At 66.0% G+C, this 19,155-nt stretch overlaps 6 protein-coding genes across 6 annotated transcripts in view; 3 read left to right on the top strand and 3 right to left on the bottom strand.

The window, feature by feature from the left end:
- Positions 1–2,117, bottom strand: part of EMIHUDRAFT_113091 (hypothetical protein) — a gene marked incomplete at both ends in the record, with an annotated part of 2,577 nt that extends 460 nt beyond the window's left edge. Inside the window, 4 exons of the mRNA XM_005783208.1 lie at positions 1,126–1,242; positions 1,446–1,568; positions 1,642–1,743; positions 1,971–2,117. Coding sequence (XP_005783265.1) covers positions 1,126–1,242; positions 1,446–1,568; positions 1,642–1,743; positions 1,971–2,117 — 489 coding nt within the window. The remainder of the gene's footprint in view (positions 1–1,125; positions 1,243–1,445; positions 1,569–1,641; positions 1,744–1,970) is intronic.
- Positions 2,118–3,558: 1,441 nt separating this feature from the next.
- EMIHUDRAFT_365236 (hypothetical protein) lies at positions 3,559–4,179 on the bottom strand (the record flags this gene model as incomplete). Its single annotated transcript, XM_005783207.1, has 1 exon — positions 3,559–4,179. A coding segment is annotated over one exon (621 nt), but the record flags the coding sequence as incomplete, so codon positions are not given.
- Positions 4,180–5,891: 1,712 nt separating this feature from the next.
- On the top strand, positions 5,892–8,092 carry EMIHUDRAFT_232451 (hypothetical protein; the record flags this gene model as incomplete). The annotated part of the gene is made up of 8 exons (XM_005783206.1): positions 5,892–6,578; positions 6,660–6,725; positions 6,810–7,012; positions 7,086–7,207; positions 7,283–7,421; positions 7,490–7,663; positions 7,729–7,900; positions 7,952–8,092. The coding sequence occupies 8 exons, from the start codon at positions 5,892–5,894 to the stop codon at positions 8,090–8,092; spliced, it is 1,704 nt and encodes a 567-aa protein (XP_005783263.1).
- A 1,099-nt stretch (positions 8,093–9,191) lies between these two features.
- EMIHUDRAFT_72486 (hypothetical protein) lies at positions 9,192–9,563 on the bottom strand (the record flags this gene model as incomplete). Its single annotated transcript, XM_005783205.1, has 1 exon — positions 9,192–9,563. A coding segment is annotated over one exon (372 nt), but the record flags the coding sequence as incomplete, so codon positions are not given.
- A 1,455-nt stretch (positions 9,564–11,018) lies between these two features.
- EMIHUDRAFT_418341 (aldolase A) lies at positions 11,019–14,323 on the top strand. The gene is made up of 14 exons (XM_005783204.1): positions 11,019–11,178; positions 11,255–11,354; positions 11,433–11,577; positions 11,727–11,798; positions 12,078–12,195; positions 12,267–12,324; positions 12,446–12,557; positions 12,607–12,692; positions 12,778–12,892; positions 12,936–12,994; positions 13,176–13,301; positions 13,328–13,377; positions 13,447–13,543; positions 13,682–14,323. The coding sequence occupies exons 1-14, from the start codon at positions 11,030–11,032 to the stop codon at positions 13,844–13,846; spliced, it is 1,452 nt and encodes a 483-aa protein (XP_005783261.1). The 5' UTR covers positions 11,019–11,029; the 3' UTR covers positions 13,847–14,323.
- A 1,618-nt stretch (positions 14,324–15,941) lies between these two features.
- On the top strand, positions 15,942–17,566 carry EMIHUDRAFT_442376 (hypothetical protein). Its single transcript, XM_005783203.1, has 7 exons — positions 15,942–16,312; positions 16,444–16,515; positions 16,625–16,710; positions 16,783–16,819; positions 17,027–17,051; positions 17,123–17,181; positions 17,267–17,566. Exon 1 carries the CDS (start codon positions 15,982–15,984, stop codon positions 16,309–16,311), a length of 330 nt encoding a protein of 109 aa, XP_005783260.1. The 5' UTR covers positions 15,942–15,981; the 3' UTR covers position 16,312; positions 16,444–16,515; positions 16,625–16,710; positions 16,783–16,819; positions 17,027–17,051; positions 17,123–17,181; positions 17,267–17,566.
- Positions 17,567–19,155: the final 1,589 nt, after the last annotated feature.

Raw genomic sequence — 19,155 nt, 5'->3', positions numbered from 1 at the left:
GGAGGAGGGGAGGAGGGGAGGGGGGGAGAGGAGGGGAGGGGAGGAGGGGAGGGGAGGAGGGGAGGGGAGGAGAGCCGACGAGGCGATGCGCACGTCTCAACGCCCCAGCCTCGCAGCTCGCGGGCAAAGACCTATGAATTTCATTCATCAATGAATTCAATCCAGCCCCGCAGCGCGCGGGCAAAGACCCGCGACGTGTCCTTAGGACTTGAGGAATGAGTGAATGGACCGATGGCGGGCAGATGTCTGCGACGTGTGTCTCGGGACGCGTGCATTGAGCTGCAGAGCGAGGGGTGGACTAGAGGCTCGATGTATATAACCTGCCACGTGTCTCCCATCGCCATCGAGGTGGTGTGCAGGGCGGAGACGGAGGCGAGGCTGCGCAGCGCCACGCCGTTGCGGAAGAGGCGCACGAAGCCGAAGCCTGGAGAGGCGGACTGGTGTGTCTCGGGCGATCTCGGGCGATCTCGGGCGATCTCGGGCGATCTCTCGCGATCTCTCGGTCGAATCTCGGCGACACAAACCACCCCACAAATCACCCACAAACCACCCACAAACCACCCCACAAACCAGCCCGCAAACCACCCGCAAACGAGCCGCAAACGGCCAGCGGGGCGGGCGGGGCGGGCGCCTGGAGGGCGGAGCGCCAGCGGCGATCGCGCGCCGGCCGGGTGGGTCTCGTTCGCCCTGCCAGCGACGAGCGGGACGAGGAGGGCGAGGAGGGAGGCCGAGGCGAGGTAGGGGAGGCGGAGGGAGCGGGAGAGCAGCCTTCCGCCGAGCAGCATCCCCACAGAGTAGGCGGCGCCGGCCTACTTGAGATCTGGTGAGATCTGGTGAGATCTGGGGAGATCATCCCCACAGAGTAGGCGGCGCCGGCCTACTTGAGATCTGGTGAGATCTGGTGAGATCTGGGGAGATCATCCCCACAGAGTAGGCGGCGCCGGCCTACTTGTGCACCAGAGGAGGCCGTGCCGAGGGCGCCTTCACGGCCCCCGGCCTCGAGATCTGGGGAGATCTGGGGGAGATCTGGGGAGATCTGGAGGAGATCTGGGGAGATCTCGGGAGATCTGGGGAGATCTGGGGAGATCTTCCGCATCTAGGGGCGGGGCTTGCCGAGGCGGAGACGAGGCCGAGCTTGCCGGTGAGTGCGGCGGGGTCGTCGCGGTGTGTGTCTGCGATTGAGGCGCGCAGCGCGACGGAGAAGGTCGAGGTGAGGAGGAGGGAGAGGAGCTTGACGATCACCTGGGGAGATATGGGGGAGATATAGGTCGAGGTGAGGAGGAGGGAGAGGAGCTTGACGATGACTTGCTCACGGGACGCCGCCCCTGCGAGCCGCCGCCTCGAGAGGGTGGTGAGAGAGCCTTCCCCGCCCGGGCTGCTGCCCCGCGCCAGCCGCCCAAACCTCCCCCATCTCTCCCCCATCTCTCCCAAGGCCAGCCGCGCACCAGCACGCGAATCGTCGGGCGCGAGGCGGCCACGCCTCGGCAGAGGAGGGCGAGGGCGGGCGCGCCAACGAGGAGCGGCTTGCGGCCGATCGTGTCCGACAGCCGGCCGAGCTGCGGCGTCACCTAATACCGGCGCCGAGCCGCTGCCGAGGCGCGCCTGAGGCGTCGGCTCCGCACGTCTGCGGCCGCTTGTGACCAGGATGTCGAGCAGCGCGGCGCTCGAGGAGATGCGGCCAAGGGCGGCGGCGGTGGCGACGCGATCCTGCCCAAGGTGCGCGTACAGCGCGCTCGGCACCGCCTGCGGAAACGTCAGAAAGAAGCGTCATGGACGCGTTCCGTGTCCACGCCTGAGCAGCCTCCGCCTGCCTGCGTGAGCAGAGCGTTGGACAGCATCTGTACGAAGACGACGAGCGCGATGAGCCAGCCGTCGCCGTCCGCCAGCCGTGCTAACAGGCCATCGCGCCTCGCAGAGGGCGGCGGAGGCGGCGGCAACACAGCCGTCACCGCCGGCACCCGACGGCGCACCTCTCCAGCGCACCCGCTGGTGGCAACGCGAAGGGCTGCATCTGTCGTTGGAGGGGACCGCAGCGGACTCGGGCTGGGTAGCAGTGCCGATGCCGCCGCCGCAGCAACCAACAACAGGCGAAGAGTCGTCATGGGCCGGCTCCGCATATCAATCGGCGCGAAGCGAGGCAGAGGGTTTCCAGCTTCGTGCCGGATACGGTCCCTGTAGGCACTTGAGCACTGGATAGGGTCGATTCCGCGTGGTACGGGACCCCTCGATCGTCTCGCCCTCCCTCACTGGTATGTTCATTGGGGGGGGTCATAACAAACACGATCCGGTCCCTGTTGCGACCACTACCGCGTTGGGAGAGAGAGATTTTTAAAGACCAACAAGAAATCACGACTCTCACAGTGATTTGGGCTCGGCAGCTTGTTAGCCCTTAGCCGAAGCTGGGGCCGGTCCCGTAGCCGAGAGAGCCCGCGCCGATGAGTTCGACGCGGTCGGGGGGGCCTGCGAAGAGGCCAGCGAGATGGCGATCGCTGTACTTCATGGTGCCCTCGGTGGGGCGGCTGACAAGCCAGAGGTCGATACTCTGGACGACCCATAGGATGCCACGAATGCCTGAAGGAGAGGGAGGCGAGGCCAGAGGCAGGCTCAGCTGCTCTCGGGTGATCCCGCTTTGGTGGCTGAAGGACCCGATGGTCCTGTCACATTCGCGTTCCGAGTCGTGGGGGTAGAAGAATTCGAGTAGAAATCGAGTCAGCACATCTCTCCGCGTTGGTGTCCACTCCGAGCCCGGTTTCTCTTTTCTATCAATCAATCAGGCCAACTGGGAAGCCCGATCTTTCACCGACAGGGTCCCGTTTACAGGGAAAAGGAATTCTCTCTCTCATAGCAGACAGGCTCGACACAGGCAGGTGCGGACTAGACCAGACGCGGGGCCATCCACATCATCACCGGCTCGCGAAAGTAAGGGCACTCTCGCATCAGCTCAGAGCACGGCCCGCAAGCACACAAGTGCCCGCACGGAACCGCCGCATGCGACTTGACTCTCGCGAAACACACGATACACGTGGTCTCGCCCCCCATCGTCCGGCCGCCCCGTGTCGAGGCCGGCGTCGGCGAGTGAGACGGCAGCAAGCGGCTGGGTGACTGGCAGATGCAGCCCCGCCGCCTCTGCCGCCTCTGGCCCGATCAAGCGCTCGATGGCGCCGAACCGCTCCTCGAGGCTGCCCTCGGTCGCCGTGCCGAGGCTCGCCTCCAGCCGTTCGACACACCGCTTCAAGTCCCCGCCGCCGCCGGTCGACTCGCTGCTCACCGCCTCCTCGCACCGCTAGGGACGATGGAACTGGCCGCACACCGACACACGTCCCGGCCCGCCAACGCTGTCGAGGGGGTGTCGAGGGGGATGCGACCGCGACGCCGGCAGCACCAGCAGTGCAACGCCGGCAGCTCGAGCTCGACGGAGCCGCGCGGTAGCGTCCGTCCCGTCGTGCGTCCTCTACTCTTCTCCCTCGCTCGCCACCGCGTGCAGCAGCACGGTGCGCGCCAACTCAAAGACAGCGCCGTCGGCCGTGAGCGTGAGGGCGCGAACCAACTGCAACTCCCCTACTGCGTCTCGCGCGTGATGGCGAAGCCCAAGACGCAGTGGCCAAAGTCGAGCGCCGCGATGCCGTTCGTGGCTCCTGCCGAGTCGAGGTGGTACCGCTCGTGGATCTCGTAGATCGAGAGGACGAGGAGCGCCGCCCGCGCGCGGGCCGCCGCGGGGAAGAGCGAGTGGCTTGCCGGCGACCACGGCGCCGCCGCCCGCCGGACCAGCGCCGCCGCCTCGCCCTCGCCGCCCGCGGCGCGCCGCAGCGGCGTCGGCTCGCCCTCGTGCAAGCTTGCGCCGCTGCGCAGGAGGGAGGTGGCGCGGGCGGCGGTGAGGGTCTCAAGGTGCGCGAGCGGCGTCCAGCCGCGGCTGGCGACTAGCCAGACGGCGAGGTCGGCGTGGCCTTCTTCGGTTGCAACCTCCTCGGGCGTGCCGAAGGGCGTAGCGGCGCGGGAGGCGCCGTAGGAGGAGAGGAGCTTGGCGACCTCGAGGTGGCCGTCCTGGCACGCAGCGAACAGCGGCGTGGCGCCTTGCTCATCGGCCTGGTCGATCGCCGCGCCAGCCTCGAGGAGCAGCCTGGCGCACTCGACGTGGCCCTGCTGGCACGCAACGTGCAGCGGCGTGGCGCCATTCGCCGCGGCTTGGCTTACCGCCGCGCCAGCCTCCAGGAGCAGCTTGGCGACCTCGAGGTGACCCTTGTAGCACGCGACGTACAGCGGCGTGGCGCCGTTCTGCTTGGCTTGGTTGATCGCCGCGCCAGCCTCGAGAAGCAGCCGGACGATCTCGAGCTGGCCCTGCTGGCTTGCCATGAACAGTGGCGTGGTGCCGCTGTTGCGGGCCTGGTTGACCGCTGCGCCAGTCTCGAGAAGCAGCTGGGCGATCTCGAGGTGGCCCTTCTCGCACGCAACGAACAGCGGCGTGCGGCCTTCAGCGTCTGCATGAGCCACCGCTGCGCTGGCCTCGAGGAGCAGCCGGGCGCACTCGAGGTGGCCCTCCTGGCACGCGACGTACAGCGGCGTGCGGCCTTCAGAATCCGCTTGGTTGACCGCCGCGCCAGCCTCGAGGAGTAGCCGGGCGCACTCGATCTCGCCAGTCAAGCTCGCAGCACTCAGCGGCGTGGTGCCTTCATCATCAGCCTGGTCGACCGCCGCGTTGGCCTCGACGAGGAGCCGGGAGATCTCGAGCTGGCCCTCCTGGCTCGCGATGAGCAGCGGCGTGCAGCCTTCAGCGTCTGCTCGGTCGGTCGCCGCGCCAGCCTCGACGAGCAGCCGGACGCAGTCGAGGTGGCCCTCCTCGCTCGCGATGAGGAGCGCGGTGGCGCCGCCGCTGTCAGCCGCCTCCACGCTCGCGCCGCCCTCAAGCAGCAGCCGCGCCGCCTCGGCCTGCCCGTGCCGAGCGGCCCAGGTGAGCAGCGTGTCCTGCTTCTCGGTGTCGTTCCGCGCGTCGAGCTGGGCCGCGAGCGACGTGCCGCGCGTTCGCCGCCCGGAGAGGAAGTCGCGCAGCCAGGCCAGGTCGCCCCGAGCCAGGTCGGCGTGGCGGGTTGGGATGGCGCCGCTCATGCCGCCAGGAAGAAGAAAAACCTTCGCCACTCCAAAATCCCGGCCCGCCAATGGCCAACGCTGTCGAGGGAGAAGCGACGACATTGCAGCGCCAGCAGCTCGAGCTTGCCGAGGGAGCTCGACGGAGCCGCGCGGTAGTATACGTCGTCCCGTCATGCGTCCTCACGCACTCTACCCCTACCCCTCGCTCGCCACCGCGTGCAGCAGCACGGTGCGCGCCAACTCAAAGACAGCGCCGTCGGCCGTGAGCGTGAGGGCGCGAACCAACTGCAACTCCCCTACTGCGTCTCGCGCGTGATGGCGAAGCCCAAGACGCAGTGGCCAAAGTCGAGCGCCGCGATGCCGTTCGTGGCTCCTGCCGAGTCGAGGTGGTTGGTACCGCTCGTGGATCTCGTAGATCGAGAGGACGAGGAGCGCCGCCCGCGCGCGGGCTGCCGCGGGGAAGAGCGAGTGGCTTGCCGGCGACCACGGCGCCGCCGCCCGCCCGAGGGCTGGAGAGGCGCTTCAAGCGAGGGTGGCCCTGGCGAGGTACTTCCAGCCTGCTGTGGGAACAGCTGACGCAGTCTCGCCGAGGCTCGCCCCAGCACGGGTTGACTCGGCCAGACAAAAACCCCGAGAGGCGTGGGAGTACCTCGCCAGGGGTGGCCTCTTCACGGGCCTCGTTTGGCGAGACTGAGCAGCTTCCTATCATCACGACACTGGGCACGGAGACAAGCAAGAACTTTCCGTGTCATCGTGCGTCCCGCTTTGCCAGCAGCGTTCGCAGTGAGCGCGCAGAGGAGTTTAGGGACATGGACACCGTGAAGGAGGGCGCGGTCCTAACCGGCGGTTCGTCGGCGGGCAGCAGCAGTGACGACGACTCCATGCGCCGCCGGTGGCGACTGATCCTTTGCAGCGCTGCCACCGAGTACAGTGCGGGTGCCATCCTGGCGATGGGTGCGTGGCAGGCGGAGCTGCGCGACGTGCTGGGGCTCACGACGGGGCAGACAATGTCCATCGGCGCGGCCATCTTCTTCGGCACCTTCTTCGCGTTTCTCGGAGGCCGCGCCTTTGACGCGCTCGGCCCGCGCCGCACAGTCCTGCTTGGGGGAGGTATGGCTTGCTTGGGCTACCTCACTCTCTTCACTGCCGTCAGATTCTCCGACCGACTCTCTTCCCGCGCAAAGCTCACCCTCGCCACAGCCGGTTCTGTGCTCGCCGGGTATGCATGCGGCAACCTCCTCGACCTCTCGGCCTCGATGGCCTGCTCGCTCTCCTTCCCGCACGAGCGCGCGGCGGTGGTTGGCTACATGAAAGCAGTGCTCGCCACCTCGGCCGGGCTGTGGGCGCTCCTCTGGGTGAACGTCTTTGCCGTGGTCAGCTCGCTCGCATCGTACCTCGCGTGCGCCGCGGCGACTGTCCTAACCCTCTCATGCCTCACCGCCTCTGGGATCGTCGTGCTACCCGAGGGCGAGGATTACCGACGCCCGTTTGACCATGTGTGCGATGACTCAGGGCATTCCGACCGGCCCTTCTACTCCGAGTTCAACGACAATCCCCACCCTGTTCGATTCCACTAGGCCGACACGGTCAAGCTAGTCTTCGCCGTCGTGTCCGCGCTCGCTGTGGCTATTTGCACCGTCGCGGTGAGCCTCCTCTGCGGCGATATCTCGGTTCACGCCGGCTCAGCTTCGTCTGCTCTCGGTTGATCTCGGCCACCCCTCGGCCAGGCGAGCTCTCTCCGCTCGGCCGGACTTATGGGACCCACACCGGCGTTTGGGTACGCCGCGCTCGCCATCGCGGCCGCACCCGCGTGCATCATCTTCCTCCCTTCCACGAAGCAGAGGGTCTCGCTCCGCACCACCATTCTCGTGGCTGAGGCGGCGACAAAACTCCGCCGCCGGACGAGCTTCCTCTCGAGCCGCCACAGCGTGTCGGGGCGCGGGGACCTCTCTCCGGAGGCGGATCTGGCTGCAAGGCTCCTCACATCTGCTGGCTGTGAGTAGGTACGAGGTGCTCTCGAGGGGAGAGGCCGCGCCCTCTTCCGAGTATGCTGGCATCCCGTTCTGCGTGGCGGTACGGGGCAGCGAGTTCTGGCTGATTTGGTTCGTGGCTTTTGCCATTCTCGGTATGATCTCTACCATTGTCAATGCACGCCTGCCCCGGCTGTCACAGCCTCCCTGGCCCGATCTTAACCACCAAGGTGCGGGAAACGCGAGCAACCAGAACTTGGCTTTTGTTCTCGAGAGCGCCGCGGACCCCGACGACACCGGCCTCGCCGTCGGCCTCTTCGCGCTCACCTCGACCGTTGTGCGGGTGGCGGTGGGCATCGTGTCGGACAAGTCGCCACATATTCTTACGCAGCCTGCCGATGGAGCCGCCCTGCAATGAAGTCGTCAGTCAGCTTTAGGTGCCAGCACATCCTTAGCCGCGTCTCAATGATCCCCATCGTCTCGGCGAGCGCGTTGGTCAGCCAGTGCCTCCTCGCCCTCCCGAATATCAGCAGCATCATGCTGGGCGTCTTCTTCTCCGCTCTCTCCTTTGGAGGCTTCCTCACCCTCTTCTTGCCCGTGCTTAACGAGATGTACGCTCTCTTGCCGCTCGGCAAAAGCAGTACCACACTTCCCAGTGGCGCCCTCACTCCCGCAGGTACGGCCGACGTGAGTTTGGTGTCATATGCGGCGTGCAGTTTGTCTGCCAGGCCGTCGCCTCCTTTTGCATCTCGCTCGAGCTCATGCCCGGCCTATACCAAGCCGCGGCAACACGGCACGGCACCATCACTTGCGTCGGGCCCGACTGCTACCAGGCTTATTCTGGCCTTGTCCCGGCGGCACCTTGTGAAAAGCTGCCCACCCGCCTCTAACGTGGGCAGGCGTCCTTCCTGGTGGTCGCTCTGCTCAACCTCGTCGGCCTCGGCGCCTCCCTCTGCCTCGCGTGGCGTATCCGTGCGCACAAGCTGCCGGCAGAGAGGATTGCCATGCGCAGGCATGTCGAGAAACTCGGCTACGATTGAGACCGCTTGTCGGTCGCGAGCTCTGCTCTCTTGTGGGTGTCTACGGAGGGCAACACCACTTGCTAAAAGAGAGATGATGCCAGGGTCACACGTAGGGCAACACCACTTGCTAACAAAAATGCGATGACACGGCATGCTGGACATGGACATGGGGGAATCGCATCCCGTTCCCGATGTGCAGGTGCTCCAGGGTGTCGTGCGTGCGCTTCAACGCGGTCCCATTCTCGTGGCGCCCCTTCATCTCCCACCACCTCCCCATGCGCGGCTTGTTCTTCTCCCACCACCTCAACCCTCTGCCGGACTTGTGCTGTCTTTGTTTGCAATCGTGCAGGCCACACGGGTTGTTGCCGCGCATGTCGAGGGTGGACGCGAGCCACGGTATTGTCTCCCACGCATCGAGCACGGATTCGGGCGGCTCCGCCTCGATTCGGCCAGACAGGGCGGTGGCATTGAGGCCGGCAACGGCTAGGGCAGCAAACGTGATGGAGATCGGAGCAACCATCGCCACGCTCACTCGGAGCTGCTTCCCAGCCCTCCGGAACAGACGGAGCGGCCTGGCCGGGCGGAGGGGACTCGTGCGCATATGCGGTGCGCACCTCCGTCGCTACTCCCTTTGCTTAGGGACTCCCTACTGCCGACAACCCTCCTCCCTCCCCTCCCCGCTACCGTCTTTGTCTCGCTGCGCTCGTCGTCGCTCGAGGAGGGACGGACGGAGGCTCCGGCCTCCGGGACCCACCCCCCCTAGCCCTACCGACCGCCGCCGCCCTCCCCGCTGCCGCCGCCGCCGCCGCCGCCGCCGCCGCCGCCCTTCTCGCCCCCCCACCCGCCACTGATTGCGAATCTCTCGCATCGAATCACATGCAATTGCAATCGCCCCGGTGCAGAATTTTTTTTATGTTTAAGCTTTTAAGGATCGGGCGGATCTACCTAGTCGCCTGGACGCTCACCCCCCCCACCCCCCACCCCCCCACACACACCCACCCTGCTGCCTGTGTCGCTGTGATCGACCGCTTAGCCGCCGCTTAGCACGAGGCCGCTACTCCCTTCTTATTCATGCACATGCGCACATGCACAAGCACATGCGTACATGTTGTACGTACTACGATGCGCCGTCCGAGAGGGAGCCGAGCAGAGTGGCGAGGAGCCGCGTCGACAGCCCCATCACCGAGTCGACGCCTCCGTCGATCTGGCGCAGGTACGGCGCGCACGCGGGGTGCTCGACCATCAGCCCTCCGGCGCACCTCCGGCAGACCGGGTCGGCGGCGAGGGCGTCCACCACCGCCGGCGGGAAAGGGTCAAAGTGGATGTGCGCCACGTGGACGCCGGACGCGCGCCTGCCGCTCGCAGCGTCGTGCAGCACCAGGGCGCCGACGGTCGAGCAAGGCGCGAGGCCGTAGTCGGCGATGTAGGCTCGCGCCTCATCGGCGTCTGCCGGCTTCTCGCGGACAGCGCCGTTGTAGGTCACCACCTGGTCTCCACAGACCAGCACCGCCCCGCGCCGGCCCAGCTCCGAGAGCCGCCCCTCGTCCGCGAGCCTGGAGCGTGAAAAGAAAAAACGCCGGCGTGTGGAGACGCTCTCTTCCTCCGCGGTGTCGCGTGCAGGCTGGAGAAAGCATCTAGGCAGCCCCACCGCGCGACGAGAGCATCTGCCTTGGCAGTGGCGACGGCGAGCACTAGCCGCTCTGGGTCGGAAGCGCGGTCCCCGATCGCCTTCTCGTCGATGTCCGGCACAATGCACTCGACCTTGTGGGTGCGGGTGAGGGTGAGGCCAGCGTCGCGAGGAGAAAGAAGTTCCGAGTGAGCGACTGTGCGAGCGTGTGTGTGCATGCTTGTGAGTGCGAATCAGCACCTGCTCAGCGTCTCCGTGGCCGAGTGCTGCGGCGAGGAGCGCCCGTCGCGACGGAGACTGCGACCCCAGGATGAGAGACGAGAACTGCGGCGGCAGCCGCACCGCAGCGCGCAGCGCCGCATCCATCGTCGCAGCGACAGGCGCGTGGGTCGCGTGAGCGACCTGAAGCGTTAGCATATATGTTGTATGTACTTGTACTACCCGCACGGCGATCGAGGATGGCACGGTTCACCCCCTTCACCGAAGCGATGGAGATGCGTTCCGCGTGGTGTGACACAAATGAGAGGCGGGAGTGGGGAGGGTACGCGGTGCGGTCAACGCCCGAGCGTTGAGCCTTGCGCGCAAGGCGGTTGATGTTTGCAACTGCAGGCGGCGAGAAGCCGCCGCCGAATGTCTCGTGGAGAAGCAGGTTGAACTTGTTTCGTTTGGTGAAGATCCCATCATGGTAGTGGCCACGCTGTGACTTGACGTAGCCTTGGCCGGTGGTGTGGTCGAACGCCCGTTGACCACGGAACCCGCGTTGCTTGCAGCCCATGTTTGCAAGGCGGGCGCGCTCTTCGGTGTTGCCGAAGGCGAACTTGTCTCCAACGGAGCCGGGGTTGCCTCCGGTGTCGGCGCGGCCGACCCCAACGGGCAAGCCACCCCGGAGGGGGGTCCAAAGTTTGACCTCGCTGATCTCGTCTTTGCCCCCGCTCTCTCAGTTGTAGGGTGCACTATCCCAGCCGGCCCTGCCTGTGTGGGTGGGCTGTGGCAGGGTTCGGGACTCTATTACTCACGGGAAGGGTTGGGGGAGCGAAGCGCACGTGTATTGTGAGTTTCTGTGGCTAAAAGAAAAGAAAGAAAACGGACAACCCAAGAGAGGGATGGGAGGACGGCACGGCGCACGCCGCCACCACACACAGGGATTTTAAGGAGAGGGGTATGGTGCGCTAGCCGTCGCCCACCCTTGGGCGTCCGCCTCTTCCTATCTCTCTTCGCAGTCTCTCGCCGAGTTTCTGTGTCTGTGTTTCCTCCAATGCCCTATCTCCTTTTTCCTGCGGGAGGCCGTGGTTTTTTCATTCCGAGAGTTGCCATTCGGTCGGAGCTCAATGCTCACGCTCTCCGCCGCCGCCGCACTGGCCTACTCGCCCACCGTCGCTGCGCCGCACGCGCGGACAAGCGCAGCGTCGGTCAGCAGCCGCGCGTCCGCTCCGCGCCTCGGCTTGCTGCAGAAGCTTGGCCTGCGCCGCGGAGCAAGGTGCCTGCCCGTCTCGGCTGGCGCAGCAAGCGCGACGACGGCTTCCGCCTGAAACGGTCCCGCACCCGCTCCTTAGGTTTGCGGACGACCTTGGCCTGCCCTGCGTGGACGAGTGCGCGGTGGCGTCGTATCCCAACCTCCCTCCCTCGGTCCACCCGGGCGTCGTGACGGGCCAGGCGCTTCCCTGGTGGAGCGGAGTACGAGATGGAGAGGAGGGAGTGGGAGGAGAGAGGAGCCCCGCGCATGCACGACAGGCGCTCGTCGACCTGCTGCAGCACGCAAAGGAGAATCGGTACGCCATCCCGGCGGTCAACTGCGTCACGTCCTCGTCCGTCAACACTTGCCTCGAGGCGGCGCGCAAGGCGGACGCGCCAATCATCATCCAGTTCTCGTCGGGAGGCACTTCCTAGACACTTCCTGGACACTTGCTAGACACTTCCTAGACACGCGCCAATCATCATCCAGTTCTCGTTGGGAGGCGTGGCGTGCGACATGCGACAGCGCCTCGTGCCGAGCCACCCCCGAACCGCCTCGGAGCCTTTCTGCAGGCTCGCAGTTCTACGCTGGCAAGGGCCTCGACAACACCGACTACAAGGCTGCCATCGCCGGCGCCGTCTCGGGTGGCCCGCGGTAGACATTCCTAGACACTTCGTAGTCAGTTCCCCGTCTCGGGTGGTCCCAGTGGCGGCAGCGCGGCGGCGGATGCGCCTCCTCCTCCGCGACCCTCGGCGCTGCGCGGGGCGTACTGTGTAGCAGACTGTGTAGGAGCTGGCTGGAAGACGTGACACTTCCTAGACACTTCCTAGAAGACTTCGCCGAGGAGCTCGCTGGAAGGCGTGCAAGCGAGGGCGCTCCTCGCTGAGCAAGTGTTGTCGCCGCCTCTCTGTGCCGTGCTGCAGGCGCCTACCACGTGCGGGCCATGGCGGAGCAGTACGGAGTGCCGGTGATCCTGCACACCGACCACTGCGCCAAGAACCTGCTGCCGTGGCTCGACGGGATGCTGGCCGCGTCGGAGCGGTGCCACGCAGCGCAGCGCGAGCCGACTGGCTCGGGGCCTCGCCGGATCCTCGCCGGAGCCTTGGTGATAGGTACTATGCGGCGCACCGCGAGCCCCTCTTCTCGTCGCACATGATCGACCTCTCCGAGGCGACGCGAGATTGGGCCGAGATCGAGCCGAGATCGGGCCGAGATCGGGCCGAGATCGGGCCGAGATTGGGCCGGGGTTAGAGGGGCCCCGGGCGATCCCCCGAGGCTTGCCCGAGGTCAGGAGCCGCTCGAGGAGAACATCGACATTTGCGTGAGCTACCTGCAGCGGATGGCCAAGCTCGACATGCTGCTCGAGATGGAGCTTGGCAGCCCAAGACGGAGGAGGGCGACGGGTGCGGCAGTCCGGACACGTCCGCGACATGTCCGCGAGGTGTGGCGTAGGCATCACGGGCGGCGAGGAGGACGGGGTGGACAACGAGGATGCCAACCCGGAGGACCTCTACTCCAAGCCCGAGGAGATCTGGCAGGTCTGCGCCGAAGCTGCCCCTGCAGCTGGCGTCTCGAGGCGGCGTGTCCCTGATCCGCTCCACGGCGTGTTTGCGGGTCTGGCAGGTGTATGAGAAGCTCTCCGCCGTCCCAAACGGCCGCTTCACCGTCGCCGCCGCTTTTGGCAACGTGCACGGCGTCTATGCCCCGGGCAACGCCGAGCTCGACCCCCCCGACACTCGTGGTCGGAATCTTGGCGAGACCGGTGAGTGTGTGCTGATTAGGCAACGTCAAGCTCGACCCCGAGATCTTGGGCAATGCCCAGACCTTCATCGCCGACAAGGTGCGAGACGACGCGTACCTCGGCCGTACCTCGGCCGTACCTCGGCCGTACCTCGGCCGTACCTCGGCCGTACCTCGGCCGTACCTCGGCCGTACCTCGGCCGTATCTCGGCCGCAGCTCGGCTACACCTCGGCTGCACGTCTCGTCCAAGTGTGCACCGGTTGCACCTCGCTTTGGGAAGGTGTCCTCCAGCGACGCCAAGCCCGTCTCCTTTGTCTTCCACGGAGGGTCGGGCTCCGACCTCAAGGACATCAAGCAGGCGAACCCCGCCACGGCGGGCCACCTCGGCCGATCCCGGCCCGATCCTGTCCTCTCTCGGCTGATCCCGAGCAGGCGATCGACTACGGCGTGGTCAAGATGAACATCGACACGGACACGCAGTGGTCGCGCGCTCTGGCAGCACACCGCCTCCTGGTCCCACCCGCCCCACTACTGGCGCCTGCCGGCGATAGGTCCTACTGGGACGGCATCCGCGCATACTACAAGAAGTATGAGCCGTACCTCAACTCGCAGATCGGCAACCCGGACGGCGCCGACAAGCCAAACAAGGCGCGGCGCCACTCCCGAGACACTCTCCTCACCCTACCGCACCGCGACACGCACCGCCGCCGGATCACTCTCCCCTCCCCCCTCCCCCCTCCCCCCTCCCCCCTCCCCCCTCCCCCCTCCCCCCTCCACGCGCCGCAGAAGTTCTACGACCCGCGCGCCTGCCTCCGGTCGGCGGAGGACTCGACTAACGCGCGGCTGCAGCAGTGCTTCGAGGACCTCAACTGCGTCGGCATCCTCGGGCTGGGAGACATGCCTCCGCCGCAGAACGTCCTCGGCCCGCGCCGCGGCGCACTGCCCTGCTGATCCGAGCGGAGAGTTGCAGACAGCCCGGCTGCAGCAGCGCTGTGAGATGGTGGGGAGGCGGGCGAGGGGAGGGGCACTGCGGCGATCCAATCGACGGGGCGGGTTCTGCGCAGGCGCTGTGTCTGCGTTTGCGCTGCGCTGCTGAGGCCGGCGGGCGGCGCTGCGGTGTGAGGACTCGCGGGGTGCGGGGCGCGAGGCCGAGGGGGGAGGGACATGCGAGGGAAGAAGCATCGGGGTGAGGGTGTAGGCATGTGCCTCGGGGAGGGGCGTCGGGTCAGCTCTCCGCCACAAGACTGCCGCTCGCGATATACACAGATGTGGGAGAGAGCACTGAGGGGCGAGCTTGATGGTGCGCGCGCGTTGGCGGGTGTGACGCGCCGTTTATGCTACGTGGTGGTTGGCAGATTTTGTGTTGCGTTTTGTTCTATTTATGTCGCGTTGGTGTTTTCTATTTCTTTTAAAGACTCCGGAGTGCTCGCCGCGCGCTCGCCGCCCGGACCGCCGCACCGGCGGCACCGCCACCGGGACGGGCGGGGGTTGCGGTTGGGGGTACTGGGCTGGGTCTTTAGGCATTGTGGGGTTGGCACTCCCATCGACCCTCATGACCTCCTGCTCTGAGATGGACACCAGTGGGTGGGTGACCACAGCCAGGATACACTCGAAGGCTGGGTAAGCAGTAGAGGTCGATACTCGACGCGTCCCACATGGTCTGTGTCGCTGTCGGCACACTGATCGCTGTCGACAGGACGTCGAGCGACACCGATGGCAGTGCCACCCAGGAGTGGTCGGGCGGTCTCCCGTCATGAAAGAGCCACCACGTGATCCGTATGATGATTCCTGACAACCGCCTCAAGTCAACTTTTGTCACAGTTCCCGCTCTGAGAGGAGCTGCGGGTCAGTTCAACAGCTGGAGCTGTGTCGCCGGCGTGCGGCGGCCTGCCTTCGGAGGTGCCTCTGAGGTGGACATTTTTTGGTCACCGTGAGAGAAAACGCGTTGGAATTTTCACTCCGGAACTTCAACTCCGCACGCGGACCGGCCAGGGCTACGTACAATAGTGGCTGCCAGTGAGGCGGAGGCGCGAGTCGGAAGGCCGCGACCGTCAAGTGGTCCCTCCACTTACTTGAGCACTTGAGCACTTGAGCACTTGATAGGGTCGATTCCGCATGGTACGGGACCCCTCGATCGTCTCGCCCTCCCTCACTGGTGTGTTCATTGGGGGGGGTCATAACAAACACGGTACAGGATCGAGGTGCACGCTGCTGAGGGACCCCAGAGGGTAGATCGAGCAGTGTCGTCCCCCCTCTCCATCAATCATCTCACTGGGAGACGTCGGCGGTGGTGGCGGTGTGACCGATCGCGACTGCGCGCCCCGATCCCACCACTCGGCGCCATCGCACGGGTCCTCCCTCGGCCGCGCAGCTCCAGAGAGGCAGCTGGCGTTGCGCTGCACTGCATGAAGCTGCTGTTGAGACTCGCCAATAGTTGGAGCTGCCCCGCGCGCCGCCGCGAGCACCCCGACGTGAGCACGCCTTCTGGAGGGCGCAGGCACCACCCCTCTCGCGCCGGCACGAGCCGATTCAGCAGCTCCGGCCCAACCAATCCGGCCGCCGACGGGAGGGCGAGCAAAAGGGAGAGCACGCGCATGAGCCAAAATGTCCGTTACTCAACGTTCATCTGCGTGCCCGTTTTTCTTCTGTTTACCCTCACGAGACAGAATCGGGTACAAACTGCGATCGCCCGCGCAAGCGACGCGCACACGGCGGCGGAGCACACTGGTGGCCCGCCTCGCGGCCCTCACGCCTCAACGCCGCGCCCAGCAAGTTTTTTTTTCGTTGAGCGCGAGACTGACGGGGACAACGATCTCTCTCGCGCGGGTATGGGTCACGTGCGTGTGCCCGCGGCGAGTGAATCCGACCAGCGCTCTACGCTCGTCGTCGGTAGTCGGCGTCCCTCAACCTGCGCCCTAGCCTGCGCCGCGCTCGGCGAACCTCGACAGCGCCTTCGGTGGTTTGCAGCGCTCTTTGCGACTGAGCCGTTGCCCGATTTGGAGCACCTGTATTGCGCGATTTCTTTTGCCACGCCAAGTCTGTGTTAGCGCCGCGAACACCGCACAGCGCCGTCCTCGCTCATCTATATGGCCGACTTTAGCCAGCCGCTGCCAGGGACTGCCGGTGCACTTGACAACAACGGATCCGTGAAAGAGACGCTGAAGTCTGTCCTCACGCGTGAATTTTGGCGGAATGCCGCCGAGAGTCTGAGCAGTGAAAAGGCGCTCCCAGCCAGCCAGCTGCCTCGGTCCTCGCGCCATATCCCGTCCTCGACCCACTCCCCGACTGTCGCCCCCACAGTCGCCCTCACCCGCACACGTTCGAGCCACTCCCCCCGCTGCCAAGGCGCTGCGGTATCGCACACTTGCAAAGTCGGCGCTCAACCCGCTCGAGTTCTCCAAGCCGGCACAGGCTGAGGTGACCCCCCCCCCCCTTCCCACCACCACCACCACCACCACCACCACCACCCCACCGCCCCCTTCCCCACACGCGCCGCCGATCATCCGCCGCCTCCACCGCCTCCGCCTCCGCCTCCTGCTGTGCCGCAGGTGCTCCCTCGCGTCATCAGCAACGGCTTCAAGTTCCTGCCCATCTACACGGTCGCAGTCGGAGTTCCGCTGGTGCTCGCGAGCCATGGCCATTGCCGTCTCGCCACCCTCGCGCCACCCGTCTCCTCGCTGCTGCCCTCTCACCCTCTCCCGCCACCCCATCCTGCCGCTCTCCCCGCAGGCGCTGTACACGCTGCTCTCTTCCTGGTGGCTCTGTATCGGCGCCTTCGCCATCTGCGGCACGTGGGGGTTCGCATACGGGATGAGGCGCGATGCGGGCGTGCCCCTCACAACACGCCAGCTCGGGGCCCCCGCCCACCCCTCCCGCACCCCTTCCAGGCGCGAGGCCGCATCCCTCGACATCGCCGGCGTGCCGGTGCCGCCGCCCCGCCCCCCACCCTCCACCCCCACCAACCCTGCCCCCTCATCGCCCCTCCCCGCACCCTCATCGCCCCTCCCCGCACCCTCATCGCCCCCTCATCGCCCGCGCCTTCATGCCACCGTCCGCCGCCTACTCCAACCCGCAACCCACCCACCCACCCACCCACCCGCCCGCCCGCCACCCGCGCCCCGCCGCCCCCAGGTGCCCAAGCCGCTCGCTTGCGGAGGCACCTCGCTGCTCGACCTGCGCACGCCTACCAGAGGCCCGTCCGGGACATGTCCAGGACGTGTCCTGCAGGCGCCTCGCTGCTGCTGATGCTCCTCACCGGGATGATCTCCGCCTTCGCCTACGCCGCGGCGCACTGCCGCACTCCCTGCTCGCGCGCTCGCCAGCCGATCGCGTGTGTGGATGCGCCCCCCGACCACTCGTTCGGCCCCGCAGGTGCTTGGCGCAGTCGTCGCGCTGCCACACGCGGCGCTTCACAAGGCTACCCTCCTCCTCCCCAAAGATCCGCCGAGATCCGCCGAGGATCGCCGAGATTCGCCGAGATTAAGCAGGGCTTGTTGACGCCAGGTGCCCGAGGCGGGCGGCTTCGACGAGGAGTCTGCTGCGCTCAACGCAGCCATCCCAGCCGCGTCGATCGTTGCGTGAGATGTGTGTGTGTGTGTGTGTGTGTGTGTGTGTGTGTGTGTGTGTGTGTGTGTTGTTTTTGACCGCGTAAGATAAAGGGTGGCTTAAGGCTCTGTCCGCAAGGCGCCCGCGTCGCAGACGCGGTACCATTTTGTGACAATGAACTCTGCAATTCGACCCCCCCCCCCCCGGCCCCCGCCCCGCCCCCCCCCGGCGCCCCCCGCCCCCGGCCCCCGCCCCGCCGCCCGCCCACGCGAACATAAAATAGCAAATAAACCAAAGTCCGAATACCGTGTGGCGAAACCGTGTGATCTCGACCGGCAAGCCTTCAGCTGGTGCCAAGACTTTTCCGTATAAAGTTGGAACCAGCCAGAACGTCCGCCAAATCCGTGCTCGCTTTCGGCGCAGCTTGAGGGGGAAGCCGCTGATTGACTAAAGCCTCCACAGCGTGCCCGCGCGCCGCGGCTGCCTCCACCGCGCAGCACCCCCTCTCCCTTTTCTCTCAACACAGTGTGAGTGTGAGTGAGACACAGATGGACTCGCACCGAAGTTATAGGTACGAACGTCTCTCTGTACCTCTTGTTCTCAGGGAGGGGCGTAGTCCCGTTCACACCCTCACTTAGGTATGAGCGCCCGAAACTTGAACGGCGGGCGCTTGACGAACCCGAGGGGGGGGGGGCGGGGGCAGGGCAGGCGACCGCCCCGGGGAATTATGTTTAGCGGCTCCCAACCCCAGGGAAGTTCTGATAGACATGTCCAGGACTCTTGTCGAAATAGCGTGTAGAGTCGAAGCCACAAGAGGGCTGGCTCCGTCCGCGAATAGGCCGAAGGGGGTGTGGCCCTGGCCTTCTGTCTGCCCGCCCAATGGGTGGCAGGTGCCTCTTAGTTCTTCCTTGAACGGTTGATGAGACTGTGAAACGATCGCCGCAAGGGGCGTGAACGCACAAGTGCGTAATGACCGCAAGTGGTCGTGAACACCCCAAGGGGTGTGAAAGTAAATACTCCACTTATTCACAGATACCATACCAGCAAAGTACCCGAATCCAACTCCACGTGCCCAAGCGCACACCGGCCGGAGCGCCACCGGGGGGTGCCGCCCTCCCGTTCATGAGCCCAACAACACGAACGCTATCCATCCTCACCGGCCCCCATCCCCGTGGTCGGCCTCGCTCGCCGCGCCCAGCCGCGGTCCGGTCGTCCGCCCGGCGGCCAAGGGCGGGGAGGGGGCCACCCGCGCTCGCGCAGTGTACAGGTAGAGAGAGAGAGAGCACCTCGATCCTGTATGTATGTACCGTGTTTGTTATGACCCCCCCCACCCACCCAATGAACACACCAGTGAGGGAGGGCGAGACGATCGAGGGGTGGGTCCCGTACCATGCGGAATCGACCCTATCCAGTGCTCAAGTGCTCAAGAGAGCACCTGTGCCTTTTCTCCCACAGTTCTCTCTCCACAGTAAGCTAAAAGTACACGTAAACGCGTTTCCCAAAACACTCGAGCCCAAACTGTATACGCAACTGGACGCACCGTCGGCGCAGGGCGTTTTGGCGCCCAATCCATCGGGGGCCGCCTCCCCATCGCCGGCAGTTGCCACTCTACTCGAGTAAGAGCATGCTCGCGTTCAGCCTGCTCCTCGGCTTGGGGCAGACCCAGACAGCCTACCAGGCCCAATACGGCGAAAAGCTTAAGAAAGCGAACGCAG

The sequence above is a fragment of the Emiliania huxleyi genome (genome assembly GCF_000372725.1).
Source record: "Emiliania huxleyi CCMP1516 chromosome Unknown EMIHUscaffold_181, whole genome shotgun sequence".
Taxonomy (NCBI): Eukaryota; Haptophyta; order Isochrysidales; family Noelaerhabdaceae; genus Emiliania; species Emiliania huxleyi.
This window is presented reverse-complemented; position numbering and strand designations above follow the sequence as displayed.